The sequence below is a fragment of the Sus scrofa genome, chromosome X (genome assembly GCF_054392235.1).
Source record: "Sus scrofa isolate SSC_HxYL_T2T_F1_AM1 chromosome X, Sscrofa_HxYL_maternal_Yorkshire_Landrace_v2.0, whole genome shotgun sequence".
NCBI lineage: Eukaryota > Metazoa > Chordata > Mammalia > Artiodactyla > Suidae > Sus > Sus scrofa.
Genome location: NC_139401.1, coordinates 101,882,651 through 101,908,533, shown reverse-complemented (window position 1 = coordinate 101,908,533; position 25,883 = coordinate 101,882,651). Strand labels below are relative to the sequence as shown.

The 25,883-nt window shown below is 37.0% G+C and overlaps 1 protein-coding gene across 18 annotated transcripts in view; it reads right to left on the bottom strand.

Annotated features, from left to right (window-relative positions):
* The window catches only part of ALG13 (ALG13 UDP-N-acetylglucosaminyltransferase subunit), a 64,415-nt gene that overhangs the window by 22,049 nt on the left and 16,483 nt on the right, over positions 1 to 25,883 (bottom strand). For 7 of the 18 annotated variants that reach the window (XM_085008179.1, XM_085008181.1, XM_085008180.1 and 4 more), the window contains exons 4-19: positions 22,792 to 23,165; positions 22,139 to 22,222; positions 20,055 to 20,105; positions 19,271 to 19,317; positions 17,193 to 17,265; positions 12,375 to 12,456; positions 12,005 to 12,167; positions 9,140 to 9,215; positions 7,670 to 7,778; positions 6,235 to 6,299; positions 5,808 to 5,908; positions 4,395 to 4,522; positions 3,418 to 3,664; positions 2,722 to 2,835; positions 2,375 to 2,531; positions 1,874 to 1,994 (exon numbers count right to left, since the gene is read on the bottom strand). In XM_085008179.1, the coding sequence (XP_084864305.1) occupies positions 1,874 to 1,994; positions 2,375 to 2,531; positions 2,722 to 2,835; positions 3,418 to 3,664; positions 4,395 to 4,522; positions 5,808 to 5,908; positions 6,235 to 6,299; positions 7,670 to 7,778; positions 9,140 to 9,215; positions 12,005 to 12,167; positions 12,375 to 12,456; positions 17,193 to 17,265; positions 19,271 to 19,317; positions 20,055 to 20,105; positions 22,139 to 22,222; positions 22,792 to 22,932 (1,759 nt within the window). In that variant the 5' untranslated portion in view covers positions 22,933 to 23,165. Of the gene's footprint in view, positions 1 to 1,873; positions 2,034 to 2,374; positions 2,532 to 2,721; positions 2,836 to 3,417; positions 3,665 to 4,394; positions 4,523 to 5,807; positions 5,909 to 6,234; positions 6,300 to 7,669; positions 7,779 to 9,139; positions 9,216 to 12,004; positions 12,168 to 12,374; positions 12,457 to 17,192; positions 17,266 to 19,270; positions 19,318 to 20,054; positions 20,106 to 22,138; positions 22,223 to 22,791; positions 23,166 to 23,258; positions 23,477 to 25,883 lie in introns of those variants that run through there. The other 11 variants (XM_085008173.1, XM_085008174.1, XM_085008178.1 and 8 more) reach the window with 6 other exon arrangements.

The following is a 25,883-nucleotide window of genomic DNA, read 5'->3' as shown; positions in this document are numbered from 1 at the left end:
TTTATATATGGCTTTTTGCTCAGCAGGGCCAAATGACCAGACCTTGTTTTTTTCTTAAGTTTTATGATATATATTCAAAACTAAAATGTATACATCCTTGAAACAGGTGATATGAGCTTTCATACTAGTCAACAGATATTAAAACCAGAGGCTGGCTGTAAACTGTGCAAATTTCTCCCCTGAAAATTCCCTTAGTTCTCAGATTTCAGGCAGAAGTGAAAAACCTAGCTATGTCTAACTTTATCAGTCACACAGTAGAGTATGATGATTAAGTTCACTAGCTCTGGAGTTAGGACCATCTAGCCTGGGAACCTCCATATGCTGCAGGTGTGGTCCTAGAAAAGACAAAAAAAAAGAAAAAAAAAAAAGAAAACTGCTATACCAATGAAATGCAGAGAAAGCCAATCTCCCATTGGGTAGTTTTCTATCAAATAAAACCCTAAAGGTCAAAACTGAGTTTGATTCTTAAATGTGTCACTCATCAAACACACATGCTGGTAAACCCCTCCAGACAGCAGGATTTAAGGTGAGAACAAAGATTTGGTTACACTCAATATACCACTACAGGTGAACAGTATATCTGGAGGTATTCACTGTGCTAAAAGGAAAAGACAAAGGGTCATGCTGAGTAAGAGCAGAGAGTATACATATTTAAGCACACACATGTACAAATTCTTCACAGATAATTCTTGTGCTAGATATTTTATCCTCATTCAATTCTTAGAAATATCTATTTTCTTTTACATCAGTAGCAGAAAGAACATCACAAGAAAATAAGTTGACCAGTAAGTCAGATCACTCAGGCTACCTCATACCTCCTTATAATCCACCCAATTCCTCCAGAACTGTTTCAGTAGGCATATATCATTTTATAGAAAAATGGTAAAAATAAGCATACTCCATGATGAGAGGCACTTTAACAACTATTAAAGGCATATACATATGCTTTAGAGTCAAATAAACCCAAATTCAAAACTCTGCTAGTCACAAAGGACCATATATCACATGATTCTTTTTATACAAAATGTCTAGAATAGGCAAATCCACTAAGACAGAAAGCAGACTGGTGGTGGGGGGAGGGGATGTTGGGGAGATAAAGGGGAAAGAACACTAATAGGTACAGGGCTTCTTTTTCTGAAATTGATTGTGGTGATAATATGCAACTCTGTGACTATAACTAAAAACCATTAAATTGTACTTTCAACATTGAATTGTACACTTTAGGTGAATTGTATCGTATGTAAATTATATCTAACTAAAGCTGTTATAAAAAAAATTAAATCTCTGCCACTTACCAAGGGTATGATTTTGGCCATGTCATTTACCCTTTAAACCTCAATTTCCTCATATATAAAATAAAGATACTACATTCCTCAGAAGGATAAAGTATTAAATTATAAACCTAATGTCTTAGTATAGTATATGGCCACTAGAGTTCAATGAATAATAATGTTTATAGATCAAGTAGATTTTTTTGGACACAGAAATTATTTCATAGCAGTCTTGTACAGTAACAGTCACGTGAAAAGCATAAAGTAGGTATACAAATGGTGAGGACAGTATGGTAAGGGCTTAGAGTGCCTTACCAATAAGGAATATATATTTTCCATACTTAAATCTCATCAAATCAAAACTCACTGAAGACCTGAGAGAGCTGAAAGTTGTAACAATTAGTGGCCTATGGAAATAGATGTCTGTCCTGAAAAGTACTAAGATATCTTCAAAAACCTAGCAAGCTCTGACACAAGAACTGATAACTCTTTCAAAATGAGCTACCAGAACACAGTGAGAACTCCCAAACTAAAATGTTAGTCCTACTGCTAATGCCACAAGAATCATCTTTTCAAAAAATACTTAACTGTAACTGACTCACCATTGTCACTTCGGCCATCACCTTCCTCTGAATTCAAAGTCTGTTTGCCTGAACTATGTCCTCGCCTTGCAACACAGTATCTCGAAGTAGCAGGAACCATTGTAGAGGGCCCTCCATGATTCTGTACCAAAGAGACACACACATACATACGCAGTTCTCCCTATATAGAGAAAAAGCTATAAATATTTTAAATGTACTTTAAAATTAAAAATATGTGAGGAAATAATAATCAAGAAAACAGAAAATTCTAGCCTATACTATAGAGAAAAGGCTATTTGTTCACGTCTACCTCTCTTCTCTAAGAACAGTTTTTTAAAAAAGTTTTCCAATTTTTAAAAGCTCTAAGATGAAAACTTAGAAGGGCTAAGTAATATTTTCCAGGAAGGGCTTTATTTGGTTGTTTTTTTTAAAAAAAGGCTAAACTTTATCCACATTACCTTTACTTAAAAAATTACAAGAGAAAAGTAAATAGCTTTTTGAGTAAAACTCTGACCTACTTACAGGTAAACTTGGATAAGCAGTCTCATCTCCTTCTTCGACTTCATAAAAAGTAATGGTTTCTTCCAAGCCCCTGGGCATCTGTCCATTCTCTGGAGCAAAGCTATATTGGCACTCCTTATTCATACAATGCATCTGGCGGTGACTACGTCTAAAGGAACTTAAGTAGTTTGTAGAATGAGAAGGGAAAAAAGATAAAATATGGTAGTAACTCGTTTCTAATTTCTAAGTAACAGTTCAAACATTTCAATGTTGACATTTAAAAAAAATTTAGTCCACATACTTGCTGCACAGCAATAAAGCCAGACTTACTCATTTTCTGTAACTCTCGACACTTAAAATTCGCTTACCGAGATCTATAGGAGAAGTTATCATAACTCTGGCAGCACCTTTTACCTGGGCCAGGGTAAAAAGCAACTTTAGGACCCGCCATGTTATGCCTGTTTATAAAGCGAGATGAATCCCTAAGAATAAAGGGGAAAAAAACCAGAACTCTTTATTTACTAGTGCTTGAGTAGGCAGTCTTTGTAGTTAAATAGAATTAACACATCTTTCTAAAAAAGACCAAATACAAAGAGTTTTGCTTTCCTTACTACTGACATTAGGCCTATCCATTATTAATGGATACCATACCATATACATGGCACTCAGCTTAATGGCATTCTATCTTCTAGCATCTCTTCAACCGCTCCATATTTCCCCAGACTGTGAGAATATAAATCTTCAATAAATTTGACAAGAATTTAAGTATAAATCAATTCCATCCTCTTTGCTTCCACTTCAGGCAGATTATAAAAGAAATCTAGCAGTTCCCTGGTAGCCTGGTAGTTAAGGGTCTGGCACTGTCACTGTTATGGCTCAGGTCACTGCTGTGGTACGGGTCTGATCCTTGGCTCAGGAATTTCCGCAAGCCATGGGTATTGCCACAAAAAGACAAAAAAGAAATCTAAACTCAGGATATTTCCACATTCTACCGTAATTTTGCCTAGGAATGATTTCCAATGTCTAATCAGAGTACTTTATCTTCAAAGTCAGTTAAGACCTACCTGGGCATCCCATATCCCCGACCTTGTCTCTGAGATGAATGTTGAGGATGAAAATGTTCATTAGACATAACATTGTCAGCTGTCTGTGAGTAATGCATTGGAGGGTCATGCCCATAATGCATACTGTGCTGAAGCCTGGGTGGGAGGAGGGGTTCTCCCCTGCTGTAGGCCATAGTCATATAAACCTCTTTCCCTCTCACTTTCTTGAACATCTTCTTGCGTTGCTTCATGTCCATCTCTGACATAGCTTTCAAGCAAACAAAGAATAAGCTTCATAACCAAAGCAAAAGATTCAATGTCTCATACACATGTCTAAAACTCTAGGATATCTTTGGAAAACCAAATGAATACAGGGAAGGAATGTCTGTATTTTCAAAGGATGTACTAGGTATTCCATTTGGAAGGGCAAAACCAGCAAGTAACTTCTGTATCAATGGACATCTCAGCACTCCCTTTAGTACAGGCAGCTTTGGTAATCAAAACATACAGTCAGTCATCCAATGCCCTATTTTACTATTATCAAAGAAGTTATGCCTATTAATATTTCTGGCTGCTTGCATGAGGTATCTCTGTAGTTCTTTGAGAAATCTTTTCCCTTCAAGTTTTAGAGTTTAAAATCCACTCCAGCTTAAGCTTATACAAAGTCACCTCAATGGTAGTTCTCAGCCAGGGACAATTTTGACCCTCTCCTCTTTGAGGAACATTTGGCAATGTCTAGAGACATTTTTGGTTGTCATAACTTGAGAGAGGATGCTTCTGGCATCTCATCTAGTAGACAAGAGGCCAGGGCTGTTGCTAAGCATCTTACAATGCACAGGACAGCTCCCCGCAATGACGTATTATCCAGCCCAAAATGCCAGTAATGCCAAAATTGAGAAACTCTACCTCAGAGTAACACTTACATTATACCGTTTTTAAAAAGTGCAATGCAGGTAAGTATAAGAAGAGGAAAACAATAAAACTTTCAGCATACAAACCCATTTCTGGAACATAGCCCCCGGAAAATTTCTGGTAACCTCTTCCTTTCCTACTAGGCAAGGCATTCCAGGCAGGAACAGGTGTCACTTGGGTAACTGGTTTTAAGTTAGCCAGTGGAACAACATGCCTTAAAGTTAAAGATATCACCATGAAGCCATTGTATCATAGACTTAATTCTCATTTGATACACATATTCAACCCCTCCTGCTAAATTTTCAAGTATTTTCGACTTCAATCTGTTTACACTAGCTTCCCCATTAAGGTTTTCTTTTTAGGTTACAAAACCTAAGAGTATGTACAACTTCACAGCTGTTTGTAGCACCTATCATGTTCAGGAGGAAAAGACTGTAGAAAACTAGTTTACAAATACTTGTTAACACTCCTTGGAGAAGGATTATATTTTCTCACCCCACTGACTTCAGGCTTAGTTATGTAACGTACTTCGGCCAATAAAATGTGAGCAGATGCTTTAGGAACCAGCACATGGTTTGTCATGTTTTCATTTTTCCCCTGCCTGTGATCATAATAGCATATGTCTAGATAGAGCCTTTGCTAACCCACTCTGAACATGCCAAATGAGCAAGAAATTAGCTTTGTTCTAAGCTGCTGAGATTTTTTTGGTTGTTAGGACAGCATAACCTAGTTTAAGGGTTCTTGACCAACAGCATTGGTATCATCTGGAAATTTGTTAGAAGTTCAAATTCTTGGGACCCAGCACAAACTTACTAAATCAAACTTTGGTGATGGAGCTTATCAATCTGTATTTTAACGAGCTCTTCAGGCAATTCTGGGGTATATTAAGGTTTGAAAACAATTGGACTAGCCTGTCTTGATGTTGGCAGAGGCTCAGTTAGCAAACCAGCTTTCCAATTAGTATAAACAAGTATTTTATCAGAATTCTATTGTACTTTTTTTTGTCCTTTTAGGGCCACACTCGTGGCACATGGAGGTTCCCAGGCTAGGAGTCAAATTGGAGCTGTAGCTGCTAGCCTACACCACAGCCACAGCAACGCCAGATCTGAGCTGCGTCTGTGACCTACACCACAGCTCACAGCAATGCCGGATCCTTAACCCACTGAGCAAGGCCAGGGATCAAATCCGCATCCTCATGGATCCTAGTCTGGTTAGTTAACCACTGAGCCACGATAGGAACTCCAGAATTCTGTTGTACTTAATATTCCTAATAAGGTTGCTAGTACCTAAGATTTCAAAACTTATGCATAGTATACAATTACGCACTGAGATTTTATACTCTGGCATATGATTTGACAATTCAAGATAATTCATCTTAGGCCAGTACCAGACAGAACTTTGGTTCTTTTACTAGCATCCTGGTAATTTTCAATTCAATATTACAAAAAGGCATGAAGAGCCCAAGAGTTTAGTAATTTAACAAACTATTTTCTTCTTACTTTTCTGCCAGTTCTTCAATGAAAACTGTTACTGAATTGTTTTCATTTCCAACTTCCTGAATATGAGCATTATAATATCTTCCACCTGATTCTAAGCGAACCTGAAAGAGAGTAAGAGACAGTAAGAATACATCTAGTCTCAAATCTACTGGAAGATCTGGCTTCTACAAAACAAAAATACCACTTCTCCCCAGGTGGAATTCAGTATCTACTTATTAAAGCAGCTGATAATCAACAGTGACAGTGTGGATCAATAGAGGCAGCACATGCTGAAAGAGCTTTACATCTAATCACAAGCTGTAATTAAAATTTAACGCAAACATTAAAAAAAATTCCTAGCATTTTGTCAATTAGTTTTTTTTTAATTCATATTAATGCCTAAAACCACAATCTCAGAAAAATAAACTGATTTTTTAAAGGAACTAACCTGACACTTGTCTCCCAGATAGTACTGTCTCCCAGCATACTCCATATAATCAGATTTTTGAAGTTCTATTAAAAGAAATGAAGATTCAAGCTCAAGTGAACTGGTTCCCTTCCTGTTTTATATCACTTAATTTTCTAATTTATTTTTACCACAGTGTTTTTGACAGTGCTACCATTATAAGGTAAAATCTGGAGGAAAATGCCTGAAGGGTCATTCTATCACTCTTGATGGGTTACCTCTGTGGTCAATTTAGGGAGACCTGCCAGAACAGTCTTGTGCTATATAAAGCACAAGTAGGTAGAAATTGGGAGGTTGTAATTTTAGTTAGTCAAACACCAATAAGGTATGATTTGAAAGTACTATACCTCAATTTTTTAAAAAAAGGGGAAAAAATGAGAACACTATGCAGCTTCTTCAAAGCAATAGTTTACACCCAAACGATGTGGGTTTGAACCGCGTGGATCTACTCACATGTGAATTTTTTTCGATAGTACTACAAGTTCCGAGGTTGGTTAAATTTGAGGATACGGAACTGCAGATACAGAGAACTGTGAATACTAAGGGCCAACAACAAATTATATCTGGATTTTCAACTATTTGGAGGGTCAGCAGTCCTACCCCCATGCTGTTCAAGGGTCAACTGTGTTTTTAACAATTTATTGTGCTCCACATGATATTAACCTCATTCTAGATTGTTAACTATACCTAGCTTTACCAAAGTTCAAGGAATTGAATATGACACATTAAAGGCTACCTTGAAGGCAGAACTTTTAAGACCTACTTTGATCAACTTAGTTATCTTACAAGGGGAGAAAAACAATCACCTCTTTCAAGGGTTGGCAAACTTTCTCTGTAAAGAGTTGAATAGTAAATAAACTTTGTGGACCATACAGACTCTGTTGCAACTATTCAGCTGTGTCATAAAACTTTGTGGACACTGAAAATTGAATCTTACATAATTTTCATGTGTCACAATACACTGTCCTTTTAATGTTTTCCTGCCACTTAAAAATATAAAAACCACTTTTAGCTCATGGACTATACAAAAACAGGTGGCAGATTGGATCTGATTCACAGGTCATAGTTTGCCAACACCTGATTTATCAATGAGGGCAGTCTTCACACATTTAAGATGAATTTACTTCCACTTACAAGTTTCTGGTACTCTTAAAGTTATCTAAAGACATAATTCTTTGCAAAGTTGAACTCCCAGATGAACATCAGATTCTAAAAGATCCTTCTCCACTTCTAAACCTATTTGTTTCCTCCTTAGGATTTAAATCATGTATTGAGTAGGCTAAAAATATCATATAATCATATGTAATAAGTGTTTTTTACAATGATAGTTTGAAAGTATCTCTTATCCTAAAAAATCTGCAAAATTATTCTCCTAGATCTCCCAGGATTCAAAAACATCCTATTAATATTTCATTACCTTTTCTGCTGTCCAACCAAACATCAAATTCTACATTACGATAGATTTCTGGATCCAGGGCTTTGAGCACCTTATAGGGGAAGAGCATCTTTGACGGATTTTCTGAAGACTAAAACAAAAACAATCATGCTACAAACTCACCATCCTTAGCTTTGGTCTTCTTTCTATGAAGAAGAAATAAGGTTCTTTTCTTCCTTTTTAAAAACTATGTAAATAAAGGCCTTCCTTTTAAAGAAATAAATGCCACAGTAAATCCTACTGTGTATTTTAAAAATCAGGAGTCTAAAAGAAGTAATATTGCATACTTCTAAATGGTTTTAGATGGCAGAAAGGAAATATTGTCTAAAGCAACCAATAACTCAGGAGACATATATAAAGCAACACGACACAGATCAAGATTAAAGATTCAGTCAGAACTATTCAACAAGTCTCATCTTGATATTCATATAGACATTCAGTGTTTCTGTATCCTAAAGTCACCTGGACAAACCTGAAGTTCACTTCATTTTGGTGAAAATGCTAAAATTTCCAAAAGAATTACCTTTTTCTTCTGCTTTCCTAGAATTTCATCATATTCCATACTGTTCTCAAATTACAAGCACTTGGGGCACACACAGAGATTGTTCTAGTAGTATTTTCCCAATTTAGCTAGCCTCAAACTGAAGGTCTGGCTTGATTTTAGACCTATATAGATGGTAAAAACTCCTCCTGTTTCTCCAACCAGGATTATTACCTATTTTCTTTGAGTAGAATAGAAGTGAGCATTATACGCTTGAGTGACAAAAAGAAACCTTAGCATCAGAAGATTGATTACAAACTAAATATCTATTGGGTTTCTATTATTACTTTAACTAGAAAACAACAGCTTTTGGAGTTCCCGTCGTGGCGCAGTGGTTAACGAATCCGACTAGGAACCATGAGGTTGCGGGTTCGGTCCCTGCCCTTGCTCAGTGGGTTAATGATCCGGCGTTGCCGTGAGCTGTGGTGTAGGTTGCAGACGCGGCTCAGATCCCGCGTTGCTGTGCCTCTGGCGTAGGCCGGTGGCTACAGTTCCGATTCAACCCCTAGCCTGGGAACCTCCATATGCCTCGGGCGCGGCCCAAGAAATAGCAACAACAACAACAACGACAAAAGACAAAAAGACAAAGGCAAAAATAAATAAATAAATAAATAAATATTAAAAAAAAAAAAAAAAAAAAAAAAAAAAAAAAAAAAAAAAAAGAAAACAACAGCTTTTGAAATTTGAGTGTTCAGAGTTAGCTTTGAAAAAATTTACAATTCCATAAGAATAAAAATTCAGATAACATTAAGCATACATTTTACATTTTCAGAATAAGACTTCCACGAAGGAAAACATCAGCTCCTCCCCCACCCCATAAAACTAAAATGGACCATCTAACCTTAACTAGTTTAAGTTATGACACTACAAGCCAAGATTATGCAAATTTTTTGCCCTAGAAAATCTCAAACCTTTGCTTCTTCTGTTCCTTGATTGTACCCCTCTGGTATATTTTCAACATTGCAGCAGGCACCCCACTCTTCAGTCCTAATTGAAAAGATTTAGAACAAAGAGCTTTATATAAATGCAGTAGCTAAGAAGTCTTAAGTCTAACGATTATGCCGCCATCTAGTGGTAAAGTGGCTCAGTTCTAAGAATGAGGCAAATACTTTTCCATCCCAACATTTACATTTATGCTTCCTTTTCATAAAAGTATGTGCTACATATACCTCCTATATTTCCTATCTCCTGTGAGGACACAATTTTAAGATGGTCCCTATGATCCCCACCTCCTGGTGTTCATATACTTGTAGGATTCCTCTCTCCTTGTTTGCTCCTAGCCAATAGACAGGATGTATATCATTACATTGCATAAGAATGCAGTGCCTGTCTTGCTGATCTCTCTCTCATACTGACTATAAAGAAGCAAGCTGGGAGGTGGGGGGATGCACTGGGGGTTTGGGATGGAAATGCTATAAAATTGGGTTGTGGTGATTGATGTACAACTAACTATAAATGTAATAAAATTCATTGAGTAATTTAAAAAAACTGTACTTAGGCCAGAAGTGGTGATCATTAAGCTAAAAATTCTAATTTCTTTAATCCTTACCGTTAAGCAATTGAGATCTAATTAAAAACCTTTTTTTTTTTTTTTTGGTCTTTTTGCCTTTTCTAGGGCCACTCCCATGGCATATGGAGGTTCCCAGGCTAGGGGTCTAATCGGAGCTGTAGCTGCTGGCCTACGCCAGAGCGACAGCAACACAGGATCCGAGCCGTGTCTGCAACCTACACCACAGCTCACAGCAACGCCAGATCCTTAACCCACTGAGCAAGGCCAGGGATTGAACCCGCAAACTCATGATTCATAGTCGGATTCATTAACCACTACGCCATGACGGGAACTCCTAAAAACCTTCTCTAAAAAAAAAAAAAAAAAAAAAAAAAGCAGCAGTAACCAACCATGTTCACCAACCACATATGTCAAGGAGCTGAGGATTACCTCTGGCTGACAGCCAGCAAAAAGTTGAAGTTTTCAGTCCTACAGCTGCAAAAAATTGAATACTACAAAGAACATGTGGTTCCTCATCCTTCCCCAGTCAAAACTCCAGAATCAATCTTGCCCGACAAAATCCTCATTACGTTCTTAGGAAGGCCTAAGCAGAAGACCTCACTAAGCTGTGTCCGGATTTCTAACCCACATAAATTATGAAGTAAGAGTATTGTTTTAAGCTGCCAAGTTTGTGGAAATATTGTTATGCAGCAATAGATAGCTAATAGACTTTGCCTTCCTACTACTATTGTTTCTGTTAAGCCTCAAGTTCTTAAGACAAATGATCAGTGAAGAATGAAGCAAATTCTACCCTGATATACGGTTGCCACCCTCTGTATTCCTCAATATAGTCATCCCTTGGTATTCACAGGGTTTGGGTCCAGAACCCCTGGGAGATATCAAAAACCTCAAAATTCTCAAGTCTCTCATGGTTAGCCTTCCATATCCACAGGTTCCACATCTGGACTGGGAGGGCTGATTGTAAGCTTTTTAAGACCCTCTTTATCAAAACAAACAAAAAACACAAGCATGAAACATCCAAGAAATAGAACTGCAACATGAAAAGACAAGGTGACACCTAACTAGAATTCAGCCTATCTGAATTTCCAGAGAGAAGAATGTGGAAGAAACAGAAGAAAATACCTACTTTATTACCTCCAAGTTTTTGACTAAATCTGTTTCTAATAATAACTGCTTCCTCAGTGTGCACTCCTAGTGAGTACCAAAAGCAGACACATAAAAGCTGCTAAAAGTTACCTTTAGCCTGAGACATCCTTTTCTACTAGCTGTATGTATGTGTCAAGTAACCATTTTGAATCTCAGTTACCATCTAAACAATGGTGCTGGTTTAGTCATTTTTTTTTTCCCTCTTAAGTGTGGTCCAGGGCCTACCTGTATCAGAATACTTGGATATACTTGTTTAAAAAATACATTCCTAGCCCCATTCTGACCTCCAGTTTTTTGAAAGGAGGCCTCCAAATCTGCCTTTCTAACAAGCATCTTAAGTAATTCATATATAAGTTTGAGAATCATGGGATTAGACAGTTTGAAAGTCTCTCCCAGCAATTAAAAAACTGATCCTGGAGTCAGACTTGAGATGTATGTCAGGAAAGAGAAATTTCTGCCTCTACCCCTCTTGAGTTCCTGTGGCTCCACTAATGATAAAATTGACACAAGACAGGAGTTCTCTTGTGGTGCAGTGGATTTAGGATCAGGCGCTGTCAGTGCAGGGGCTTGGGTCACTGTTGTGGCATAGGTTTGATACCTGACGTGGGATGTTCCACATGCCATGGGTGCAGCCAAAAAAATTAAAAGAAAAAGAACAAAGAAAATTGACACAAAACAGATCGACAGGATAAAAAGAAAAGAAAAAAAAAATGGGCTGACCTTCCAAAGCCTGAGCATTTCACAATGCAACATGTCTTTTCAGTAAAACGTCTCTTCCCCAATTAAAAAAATGTATATCCTATACTTACATCCACACATGTGTGTATATTGTCGGCCCCTTCATTTTAGCACATTCCACACCCATGGATTCAACAAACTACAGACGGTACTAGTTGAATCTGTGGACGTAGAACCCATGGATATGGAGAGCTGACTGCACATACTATACCATTTTATATAAGGGACCTAAGCATTGAGGATTTTGGCATTTTCAGGGGTCCTGGAACAAATCTTCCACAAATGTCAAGAGAAGACTGTACATAAACAGTCAAGTCATAAGTTTGGCAGGTCCCTTTCACTTTCAAATGATGCACTGAAACATCCCCTACCACTTTATTACCTGTCCTGAGTTGAACTCTTGTAGTCAATATGGACATCCTCGCTGCCAGTCACAGCATTGTTCCTGTTCTTCTTGGAACCACTTCGAAACAATTCAACTGCAGTCTTCAACTCTTCTTCATCCACAACAAACACATCTTTATAGAGAATTTCATACAATACAGCTAAAGGAAAAAATGGCCAAAACTCCAATTGTCAAAATAAGACTTTTTGTAACAATGTAAAAATAGCTATAACCCAATATACAAATTCAATAGGTACCAATAAAGTTTTAAAAGAGCTATTTAGCTATTTATGGTGGGTCCCTCAATTAAAGATTGGAATCAAATCATCTGAAAGCACACCCAAGCATTTATAAAGCCTTTACATACCCTGACAAACAGCTGCACTTGACTGAAATTGTTTTGAGTACACTGAATCATAATGACCATTACTTGAATAGCAGAGTAGAATCTGAACAGAAAAAACACATAGAACAATCAACTGAATGTTAGACATCTTACATAACCATGAAATACTTGAAATTAAGTTGGCAATCAGAAACTGATAAACTAAATGAATCTGCTTTTTTTAAAAAGTGACTTGGGAGTTCCCATTGTGGCACAGCAGAAATGAATCTGACTAGGAACCATGAGGTTGCAGGTTCGATCCCTGGCCTTGCTCAGTGGGTCAAGGATCCGGCGTTGCTGTGAGCTGTGGTGTAGGTCACAGACATGGCTCGGACCCTGCAAGCTGCTGTGACACAGACCAGCTGTTGTAGCTCCAATTCGACACCTAGCCTGGGAACTTCCATATGCCACAAATGCGGCCCAAAAAAGCAAAAAATAAAAAAATAATAAAAAGTGACTTTTAGATTCCATGTATAAGTGATATACATTGTCTTTCTCTTACTTTACTTAGCATAACAGGTCAATTATATCTCAATAAAGCTAGGGAAAAAGTGATTTTTATTTTTAGGGCCACATGTGTAGCATATGGAAGTTCCCAGGCTAGGGGTCTAATCAGAGCTGTTGCTGCTGGCCTGAACCAGAGCCACATCAACACCAGATCCGAGCTGCGTCTGCGACCTCCACTACAGCTCACGGCAACGCCAGATCCTTGACCCACTGAGCAAGGCCAGGGATCGAACCCGCAACCTTATGGTTCCTAGTCAGATTCGTTAACCACTGAGCCACGATGGGAACTCCTCCAAAATCTTCTTGAATTTTTCTTGAAACACCCCTGTCTTGTGTAAGGGATATAATCCATAATGATTAAGTCTATTTCATTTTGAAGCTGTTTCTGACATCAGCAAGCTGAAGTACCAAAGACACCTTCTCTGTATGTATAATAAGATGGTGCCACAAGTTTCCTTTGCAGGAAATTATCCTAAGTACTCTTTTTCTACTTTCCTATACTACACTTTTCCCAATAAACAAGTTCTTTGACCCCAAGTCTATTATTCTTCCCTAGTCTTTTGTTGAAATCACAATGCCAACTCTATCAGTATAATCCATTCCAAAGCACAGAGAGTAAGTGTCCAGCTAAGGTTACCCATAATAAAGTTTAAGTTGTAAAGCTTTACCCACCCCAAGAGGTATTTGTATTTAAGAGGAGTTTATTAATCCAAAAGAAGAGTGGGCAGATTTTGAGCGAGAAGCCCTTCGTACTATGGACTAGAAGAACTGAGAACTCCAACAAAGGAAGGTTAATAACCAGAGGCAGTTATTAAGGATTAGTTAAAGGAACCCAGCTAACCAGAAGTGATAAATAAGCAGGAAAGAAAACAAAGATGAACATACAATTTATCTATTCAAGCGGCAAGAAGTTCCATTCTGATGGAAGAGGCAAAACAAGGCATGATGGCTTTTATGGTCCTGGCGGTATCTCAACATAAAATAATAATTCTCTCCTACATACTTGGAGGGGGGGTGTTTACTGGGGTGGGCGGGGGGGATGTAACATCAGTAAACTAGTTTTAAAAAGGAGAGAGATCTATATTAACATATGAGGATAGATATCTGAAAACTAACAGAATGTTAAGTATGAGCCCATCTACATAAAAAATACAAAGAGAATGATATGGCATACCAACCCAAACTTAATAGTTGTTACTTTGAAGCACATGAGATTGAAGAACATGAAGAGTAAAGTGACTTTTTACTCTACATTTCCAGATATAAATTTTATTTCATTTAAAATATGTCTTTCTATTCTTTCTAGATAGAGCAAATGAGCTGTATGAAGATGGCTAGCTTCTAGTAGCATTCATTTTGACACCAGGTAACTATGTAAAATGCAGTTAAGTCAGCTAAAGAGGTGAAAAATACCAAGGTGAATATTTGGGATTTATTTCTTTGAAAAATTGATCCAAAATATATTTTATAGAAAGTTCATTAATAATATTCACTGCTTTTGGGGTTACTGCTGTGGCACAGTGGGTTAATGGTCTAGTTTGTCTCTATGGCATTGCCAGTTCAATCCCCAGCCCTGTGTCATGGGTTAAGAATCCAGCATTGCTGCAGCTTTGGCATGGGTTGCAGATGTGGCTGAGAGTCAATCTCTGGCCTGGGAACTTACACTATGCCGTGGGTGCAGCCAAAAACGGGAAAAAACTTAATGTTCACTGTTTTTTATAAAGTTATTTTTGAAAACCCAAACAATTAAAATATAAATCTTATGAGCCTAAACTGATACAGCAACTAAGTTTTAGGCAAAGCAAGGTGTCACACAACAAAAGTACCCTGCTGCCACTTCCATACTTAAATTTCAGTATAAACAAACATTCACTTTGTACATTTCCGAATCAGACATATATATATATATATATATACACATACATACATATACATATATACATATATATATACATGCAATGCAAATACCCAACTCCTGATTAAGTATTAGCTCTGTATGTATGGATGAAACTTTTACACAATATTCTTCAGTTGCACACACTCAAAATGTCTTAAATTTTTGTATTCTTATGCTTCCAATGCGTGATCTTTCCCCCTTAATTAGCTCAATAATAGCTCTGTAAAATGCACAAAACTTATTTTAAAATTGAGCTGTGAATTATGGGAACTAGGTGGTGGGTATATGGACATTCACTACACAAGACATAACTTTTGATATGAAAAATTTCAGAATAAAATGTCTGAGAAAAAAAATTAACCACAGGTTTAAATGTTCCTGGTAAAGATCTAAATGTCTAAATCTCATCTCAGACAATGCTATGCACAACTGCAAAGATACAATAGCTAACATTACGCTTCCTCAAATGATTCTGATTCTGTCAACCCTTTGTTTAAAAACTTTGAGTGTTTAGAGAAAATTATATCATCTGAATTTACTTTGAAATAAATCAAAAATTAAGATGGATTGATGAATGAATTGGGGGTGATTATATACATGAGAAAACAAGGATATTTAATGTTGGCAGCAGACTCTTAAGTGGTGAGTTTATGGATGCCTCCTGTAAAATTCTTTTAGCTTTTACGTATGTCTGAAAACCTTCATAATAAAATATTGGAAAAAAGCTTCGATTGAGTATTTTGTATAAGGAAAAGACAAATTCTTGACATGGTCTACTATAGCCCTCTAGCCTATCTTTCCAGCACTGCTCTCCCCACATCCAACTACTTGAATCCCAAATGGTCTCTTGCTTCCATCCTTTGCATATATTTCCTCTAAAGATATTGCCCTTCATACTTGTTGGATTCATTTTTTTTTTCACACTACACTCAAATGTCACAACCACCATGAAACTTTCTAAATTCCCTCAAATAGACTGAAAGGTTTTTCTTCTATGGTCTTTAATATATACTTCTATTATAAAACATACCACTTCACTGAAATCACTATTTTACATGCCCGTCTTAATCACTATTTTACATGCCTCTTAAGCCCTTGAAAGCCAAAGATTCTGCTATATTGATTTTGGGATTCCCAAAGCTCAGTAATCTGCATGGTATGCTACAGGAGCTTAATGTTTACTGAACAAATTAGATGGCAGTGTTGCTGGTAAAATAATTAACATGACTAAGTTATCTCTTGCACCCTATTCTGTCCTCTCTATTCCTAATGCCACTTACCTAGTTTAGATGTTTTGTCTAGATTACTGTCAACAGCGTAACAGTTCTCCAAGTGTCTAATCTTGTCTTACTATTGAAATGCTGCCTGAACTTTGCTCCATGATGCAAAACAAGACAAAACTCAAAATATTCTGTAGTCTATATTTATTAATCAAATCATCAGGATAGAAGGCTTTTCTTAAAAACTTTTTGGAAGAAAAACTATGCTGAAGAACAATTTGTTTACCTGCTGAGAGTTGTCAACCAACAAAACAACCACCTGCTATTTTCCAAGCGCCTTACTAGACAGTAGTAGCACAAGGTCCCTGCCCTTAGAAGAAACCTTCAAACTAATGAGAGAAACAGACATGAAAACAAATACAATGTGATAAGCACAATTACTTGAGTAATGCTAGGGGAACAAAAAGGGAGGAAATAACTCCAGGGGAGTTGGTAAAGTTTCAAAGAAATTGATATTTGAGATAGGAAGGAAATGAAACATAAGAAAGTCTAAATACCTGGAAACATGATATACTAAGGTTGAAGGACAACGAAAGCTGGAAGGCTTGGGACCTTTTAGGGCACTGAATGCCTAGCCTCAGAGTTTGATCCTTATCTTCTAGTCAATGAAGAGCCAATTAGGGTTTTGGGTAGTTTTTCCTATTACAGAGGAGTGACAGATCAGATTTGCTTAGAAGGATAGCTAACAATGCTGACGGGCTGACTAAATGGAGAGGAAAAGGCTGGTTATAGAGAAACTTGGCTTTTATTTATTTTTTCTTTTTATGACCGCACCTGTGGCATATGGCAGTTCCTGGGCCAGGGGTCGAATCAGACCTGCAGCTGAGGCCTAAAGCATAGCTATGGGAACACCAGACCTGAGCTGCACCTGTGATCTATGCTGCAGCTTGTGGCAACCCCGGATCCTTTACCCACTGAGTGAGGCCAGGGATCACACCCACATCCTTGTGGACACTATGTCAGGTTCTTAACTACTGAGCCACAACAGGAACTCCTCGGCTTTTTGAATGCCTATTTTTTCATTAATTAGGTAAAAAAGGATGATTTCTTTATATCCTGATAAGCCAGGAGCATCACTCGATTTTTTATTTTAGTAAACATCTACTATCTTCTTACCTTGTCTTCATAGCCATTATCTGTGACATAAGTTGGAGGCTTTCCAGGGTAGCGATAAAGAATGAAATCTCGGCTACATGGGTAAAAGACAAAGATGGATGAGAAGAGATAATTCAGTCTGTGTAGGAAATAGTTATAAGAACAAATATTTGTGCTTTTAAACTGCCTACCTTATTCATATAAAATAACTGTTTAAGAGATTAAATAGTAGTTCAACATAGACAGCTAACTATCCCTAAAATCCTAGATATTTTTAAATGTATCTTAATTTGAGGAAAGGAGGAGTAAATAAGGTGGAATTGCCAGTTGTATGTATGTTTGTGAGTTTCAGAAGTTCTCATTTATTTAAAGCAGGAGTTGGCAAATTTTTCTTCATAAAAGACCAGATAATAAACACTTCAGCTTTTACAGGGTATATGGTTTACTCAACTTTGACTTTGTAGTCTGAAAACAGCCACAGACAATGCATAAACCAACATATAAACAAAATGTACACGACTATGTTCCAAAAAGCTTTATTTATGGACGCTGAAATTCCAATTTTATATAATTTTCATACACCATGAAAAAATATTTTTCTTTTTGATTTTTAACCATTTAAAAATGGCTTCTTAGCCAAGAGCCACACAGAAACAAAAAGCAGGCCAATTCAAAAGCAGCCTCATGATTTAAAAGCAACAACAGATTAGCTGTCTGCTCAATGCCTCTTTTATATTACTTCTTGCTGGATTTAGTGAGAAATAAGCAGTCTGCAAAACACTAACTTGAACAAGTCCCCATATAAGGGGGTTCTGATGCTATCAAGGCATATGCCACCTCACCCATCCTAAGAATTGTGAAGGAGTCTTATACAGATCCAACTCCTTAAATAAACAAAATTCCCACTAGATTCCAAACTACATTTTATAGCTATTTTTCAACACCCTACAGCTTTTGGAGTTCCTGTCATGGCTCAGTGGTTAACGAACCCAACTAGCATCCATGAGGAGGTGGGTTCGATCCCTGGCCTCGCTCAGTGGGTTAACAATCCTCAGTGAGTTAACAATCCGGCATTGCTGTGAGCTGTGGTGTAGGTCGCAGACGCGGCTTAGATCTGGCGTGGCTGTGGCGTAGACCAATGGCTACAGCTCCGACTGGACCCCTAGCCTTGGAACCTCCATATGCCAGGGGTGTGGCCCTAAAAAGACCAAAAAAAAAAAGAAAGAAAAAAAAGAAAAAAGAAGTGCCACTTTCGCAATTTTAAAGACCACAACAGAACTTCCAAAGCAACAGAGCAATGTTTCTCAAATTTTTCTACCATTATTGCCTCCCTAAAGAGCCTTTTTATTTTTTAGGGTTTTTTTTCTTTTTACAGCTGCACCTGTGGCATATGGAGGCTCCCAGGCTATAGGTCAAATCAGAGCTGCAGCTGCAGCCTAGGTCACAACCCAGGGCAACACCAGATCCCAACCACTTCTGTGACTACACCACAGCTTGTGGCAACACAGGATCCTTAACCCACTGAGCAAGGCCAAGGGTTCAACCTGAATCCTCACAGAGACAACATCGGATCCTTAACCCACTGAGCCACAACAGGAACTTCCTAAGAAGCCTTTTTAAGGACTTTTCTTAATTTCCTTAATAAAATTAAGGACTATACTTAATTTTAATAGTACAGATATAATGTGTATCTGTTCATGTACTGTGACCCTTTGAAGGATCATAAACCAACGTATTTATTTTTGGTCCTCAGGAACCAATTTCTACCCTCTTGGAAGTGACATTGCCCCAATGAGTATGCATGCACAAAAGGCAGAAAATTAAATATACAAAAAAATGCTAAGATATTCTGATTTTTTATAGGAATAATACTAGCAGTTCTTTAAAAAAAAACTTTTATTCTCCCATTCAAATGCACATAAATGTAGAAGTTCTTCACCCCAAAATTATACCACTGACTTTGCTTAGACCTCATTTAAGTATCAATATATAAAATCTCAAATATTCCCAATCCTAAAGGGATTTTATTAGAAACCTTACACATTCTTCCTCCCTCTCTCTCTCAAAAAAAAAAAAAAAAAAAAAAAGGCTCTACTTACTTGTAAATTAGAGAAAGGGCTCTTATTTCCAGCTGGCCAGCACTTTCCTAAACATAAATAGTGCATAATGTTTTTAAAAACATTCTGTACCTAGGAGGTAGAAGTTTCTGCAAGTTCAACAACTTTTTTTAGATGCTTAGGACTGTTTTTTGTAGAACACACTATAACTTGCTTTGAGGCTTGGGATACTGTGATAGTTACTTATTAATATCAACTTATTCTGAAAAAAAAAATGGACCTGAAGATTTTAGCTGTTACATAACAAGGACAGTGATATGGGAGATTTAAAAGGCACAATAAAAATGTAATTAGTGTAAGAATATGTAATTAGCAGGGTATTTAATAGATGTATTATGCCAAGAAGTATAGAATTTAATCAAAATTATTTTTAATTAGATATGATTATGGATCTTACTCCCACATAAAAGGGTAACTACAAATCAGGGGAATTGTTTAATTAAAAAAATAACGGCCTTCTAGTAATATTCATTACCACCCCCTCCCCCATTACAGTGAAAAGGCTTAAGCTTGTCCAGTTTCCAAGCCGTATGTACTCTTTCACCAATCTATGGGTGATAAAATTGTTAACACACAATTCTCAATATTCAACACAAAACAAAAGGTCAGTTGCCAGCCTCTAAACTTTTTGGAAAAACTATTTGATTCAACACAGCTGGCCACTTAAGAAAATAGGTTGAGTCTAGCTAAAGCAACACAGCTGAATGATATTTAGGTTACTATTCCAAATACTCTGAAAAGATTAAACCCCCATATTTGATCTTACCTTGGGATCTCCCAACCGTTCCAGGTATTTCTCAAAAGATCCCTCCACATACTTCAAAAATAAAACAAACTTGACTTAACCAAATACACAGCATTACTGAAATCTGATTATATTCTGCAATATAATCCTCCAATGAGTTTTTAAGCTGAACAATTATGGTATTAAATTACTACTTTGCACAGCACCTCAAGAAGATTTGCACATACACAGAAGTTCTGAGTGGGGAAAGGCTAGTCTATAAAAGTGTTTTAGGAAATGGTCCTGACTTACCCACATACCAGAGCATTTCATCAAACAGTATGCCTTTGAGTTTCTTTTGAAATGCCCACTTAACTTGACAATTTTCATAAATCAAGCAAGCACAATAATTATAAGGATTTCGAATTTGACAGCAGACATATACAAAGTTAAACTGAGAAACTTTAAAGGAATTTCATTAGTTTTAAAAAAGCACAGGGCACAAAGGAACTTCTTGGGATGATGGAAATATTCTGTATCTTGACTTCAGTGGCAGTTGCATGACTGTATATTGCCAAAATTTAAAATGCTAAACTTAAAATGGTGAATTTTATGGTACGTAAAATGTACCTCAATGAAAATAAAATTAAACTCAGGGAATATATGTCTGAGTCCATGCATGTTTATCACTCAACTTAAAAAAATTTTAATTTTTCTCAGTACTTTTAAAAACTGTTTTAAGGTATAGCTGATATACAATAAACTGCACATATTTAAATGGCATAATCAAGTAAGCTGAAGTAGGTATGCACCCATGAAGCAAACCATCATGACAACTGTGATAGTATATATATATCGATCACCCCCATAAGCGTCCTTGAGCCCCTCTATAACTTCACTAAACCCCAAGCAACCACTAATCTGTTTTCTGTCATTATAGATTGGTTTGTATATTCCAGAGTTTCATGTAAAGGAAATCATACAGGATGTACTTTTTGGAAGGCCTGACTTCTTTCACTCTGAATAATTAATCTGAGATTCATCCATCTGGTTTTAAAATTTTACACACATCTTTGTTACTCAAAATGTGGTCCATGAACAGTAGCAAGTATCGCTCAGCAATGTGTTAACTGCAGAAATCTTGGGCCCTAGTTCAGATCTACTGAACCAGAATTTGTTTTTTAACAAGATCCCCAGGTGATCTGTATGCACAAAAATACTTGAGATGCACTGCTTTACACTATGGCCTTGCACTTGAAGTAATTTCATGATAATCCTTTCCCCAGGTGTGGTGAAGACTAACTTCAAAGTAACGAGCTTTAAAATCAAGAAGGCTTCATGTAGTTTTAAGATTCACTGAAACCATTTGGAGAAAATTAAGAGTAAACCTCAAACAGCAGGTAAATACCCATAATATAGTCAGGAGAACAAAAAGTACTGGAAGGGCTAGGATTGTTTAAAAAACAACAACAACAACAACAACAAAAAAAAAAACAGCCACACAAAAGGGCACACTTCATATCAGACCTGGATAAAACCTCATTTTGTTAACAAGAATTCAAATACTTCAACATATACGAAGAAGTCTTCTAAAAAGTTGTTCAAAGTCAATAATGGCAGAGCTCCAATTACCAGTTTGTCACATGAAAAGATACATGTTTGGGACTAATTTGTTTTGTGCAGTTAAGTTTCGCAAGATTCTTCAAGTTGACTGGCTGAAGACCATGGTACACAGAATTAAGAGCAGAAGAGGTTCGTTTATGCATATTTAAAAATATAAACATACCCAAACATTTTGTGAACTATGATTACTTGTTTAGGAAAACACTGATGTGGATAATACAGTCAAAATGTAACTTTTGGGGTTTTGGTATGGGGGGATAAAATAGTGGGAAGGATACAAATTAACTCTTTCTTAATTTTGAATTAGAGTACAAAACCAATCTGATTCTGGGAGGAGATCCAGAAGCACACTAACTAGGAGGAAGGAAGCCAGCTGAAAATTAAATATTTGCTATTGAAAGGAGACTAAATGATATAGTATTCATACATAGGTGCTCAAAATTCATTTCCTACCTGCTACATACACTACAAACAACTCTCCCTTGGGGATGCTTTCTACTTACAGACTCAAAAGTTTGTTGATTTTCTCTCATATACGAGACACAAGCCTTCCTGATTTCCAAGTGATGGACCTGGCTGCAAAACAACTAAAAAGAGAAAGACCAGCGCACTGTCAGCAGTCATTTGAAATACAAGCTTCTAAATTAAAGCTGAACTGGACACTCAAGTCTCCCCTTATTCAGGACATTTGTAGGAAAGTAGGAAATTAAATCCTGATCTTACTAAAATCCGTTTTTGTCATCTTCAGTGAGACTGGGGAGGTATGATTCTGTCATGCACCCCACACACACACTACTTACAGGCACAACATATAAATTTTTCCTTAGGCATAAAATTTAGAGGAAGAAGGGTCTGCTTATAAAGTATCAAGATACATTTCAAAGTTTTCTTTAACTCCATTATCTCTTACATTCCAAAGTGGCATTTAAAAAACAGAAAAGAGAGCAAAGGCACAGCAATATATTTGTACTAATCAGCAAAGGCACGCACCAAGCTAGTAAGTAGCAGAGAGGCCCAGATGTTCTAAATAAGGAAAAGAAAAGGGAAGGGTTTTTTTTGTTTTGGTGGGCTATATAGGTCTTCTAGCTACAGTACTGTGCCATGTCTCAAACTCTGAAAACTCAGTATAGGAAAGATATATTTGTTTTCCTTTTACCTGCTCCGAAATAGCCCGAAAGAGGCAAGAGGCATCCTTGGCAGTCAGCTTTCGAAACAGCCCTAAGCTGCCTAAATATTCATCCATTGATGCCTCATTCAGAGACCTCTGGCCGCAGTACTTTTTCCATCCTTTATGCATTGTGCACAGGGGGTGGAGGTGGGGAAGGGGAGAAAGGAACACAAATGTGGCAAGAAGGAAAAAGCAGGGTGCAGGTAGGAATGGGTAGCAGTGACAAGGGCTTGCTTATGCAGGTATCCGGAAAGCAGCCCAAAGTCTAGGCATGAGAAGGCAGTTGGAGTCAGCGCTGCAGAATCTTGGCACTTCTCAGGAGCAGAAGCAAAGGGCTGGCTTGCCCAGGACAAGTCGGGACCCTGTGAAAAGAAGAGGAAGAGCCGATGCTCCTAGGAGTAGAGAACTTGACTTGAGAAGGAGACATGGGAGGGAGAAGGTACTTGCAGAGCTACCTTGTAGGGGAAGGGTGGGATTAACCCAACCAGCCCAAGGTTGAGAGAAATATGCACAAGCAGCTGAGCTTTGGAACCAAAAGGAAGCCGAGTTTGCAGCTTAACTCATGGCAACTGCTGCACGAGGTTGCAAAGGGACTGTAATAAGGCTCAGGTGTGTATGATGCAGCCCAAGCCCACACTGCACTGCTTTAAGATCTCTGCCCAAATTTTCAAGCAGTCTCTGCCCAAGTTCCCTGCTCCCTTTATAGTTTCATGGAGATGAGAGGCAGAAAAAATCTGAATGTAATTAAGTAAGCTTTTGTATTAAGACTATCTTAAGCCATAAAAATGGGGGAAGGGGGAACTCCCTTGATCTAAAGGGGCAGAGGTCACAATTCAAGGAAAGTGCCAAAGCAGTTATCTGGATATTTCAAACATGAGGTTTTAAAATAATCTTTTCATTTAGTTCTCCTAAATAATAATAATCCTCTGCCAGGATCACATAAATCCATTAATTATGCCAGGAAACAATGATACAATTCTTGACTAATGTCTCCGAACTATTGTACAGCATTAACAGAAAGAGAAATTGCAAAAAGTGTATTCCTCTGAAAGTGCAAACAATGAAAATTTAAAAATGAAGCAAAATGAAAGAAACATCTTAGCCACAAACTTACTAATAGGCTACATTTAGAGGCAATGAACATGAGAAGTGTATTTCAATGCTTAGGGCACTTTTCTGGAAAAAATTCACTGAATTTTGTGAAAACCAAAATAAACAACTGGACTTTGTAAAGTTCAAAAACAGTACTGGTTACCTATATTACTTGATTCCAATGTCAAGTGTTATTTAAAAGCCAAAACCCAATTCCCTTTTTTTTCTAATTGTCTAAAAAAATAAAGCTGGCTTTGGAGTCGTTGCAAAATTAAGCTGCTTTCAAAATTATTTTTCTGTTATCTGTGGACCCAATGGTAATCATGACTGCCCCCTATAGGAAAAGCACCAATAACCAGTTTTATAATTTAGGAATAAAATAAATGCATAGTAGATAAAATAAAATCTTGATTTCCTTTAGCATGCCAATTTGAAATTACCTTGACTAATTTCTTTTTTAATGAAACTAAAACACTGGGGAAATTATTTCTTTTACAAAAGTTCTGAAATATGGTTTGGGAAGAGGGATCATCACCTTTCTTAAGACCACAAATTCACTGAGAAAAATGAAGTTATAATGAAAAAGTTAATTCATTTTTGGCATTTTTCACTCATAGAGAAAAATATAAACTCCTCATATTTACTGCTAGTTAAGCTAAAAATAAGGTATATAAAATGTTAATCAATATTAACCCATACAGTTCATTTTGAGAAAGGAAATACAGGAAGGGAAAACTCAGAGAGGAGGAGAGAGAATCAGAGAACAGGAAAAAGAGCAGGAAACAAAAAGAAAAATTAGAGACAGAAAGAGAGATAGAGGGAGAGGAAAGTAACACGCACAGAAAACACAGAAAGAGACCTACACAAATATGGTCAACTGATTTTTGGCAAAGGTGTAAAAGCAGCTCAAGAGAGAAAAAGTATTTCTATCAAGTATCACTGGAATACTTGACATCCATGTCTGACAAAAAAAGCTTTGTATCAAAAATATGTAAAAGAACTCAAAAGTCAACATTAAGAAAACAAGACAATTTCAAAATGGGCAAAGATCTGACCCACATATTTCACGAAAGATAAAGAAATGGCTGATAAGCACATATGATGTTTAACATCATTAGTCATTTGGAAAGTGCAGATTAAAGCCACAGTGAGACATCACTACACACCTACTATGGTGGCTATGATAAACACAAACAATAACAAGTGGATAAACTAGATCCTAAGTAAGAGAATCCAGATGTAAAGGGGCACGATTTCAGAAGATACGATTCCATCTATATGAAATGTACTTTTGGCATAGATTCTGACAAATCTATAGAGAGAAAAAGCAAGTTAGTGGTTGCATGGGGTCAGGGTAGGAATAGGTATTAACTGCGAATAGGCACAAAGGATCTTTTTGGTGGATAGAATGTTCTAAAACTGTTTTGCGGTGATGTCAGCACAACTGCATATTTACTAAAAATTACTGAATCATACACTTAAAACTGGTGATTTTTAATAGCTTTATAATTCACATACCATACAGTTCCCTTGAAGGGTACATTTCAATGGTTTTTCAATATATCTGCAAAGTTGTACATCCATCACCATCACAATTGATCTTAGAACATTCTTAGTACCCCCAAACAAAATCCCACATCCCACAACCATCAACGTCTAATCCTCATATCCCCACCAGCTCCAGGCAACCACTAATTTACTTTTCTGTAAATTACAACCACTAGTCTGCCTAGTCTGGGCCTTTTAAATAAATGGAATACAAAATACGGTCCTGTGTAACTGGCTTCTTAGTATATTTTCAGGGTGCACCTTATGTATCAGAATTTCAATCCGTTGTATTTTAAAGTATATTTTATGTATTCATTTATCAGTTGACAGACATTTGGGTTTTCCACTTTTTGACTATTATGACTAATGTTGTTTATAAACTATTCATGTCCAAGTTTTTGTTTGGACATTTCTATTCTCTTGGGTAATACCTAGGAACT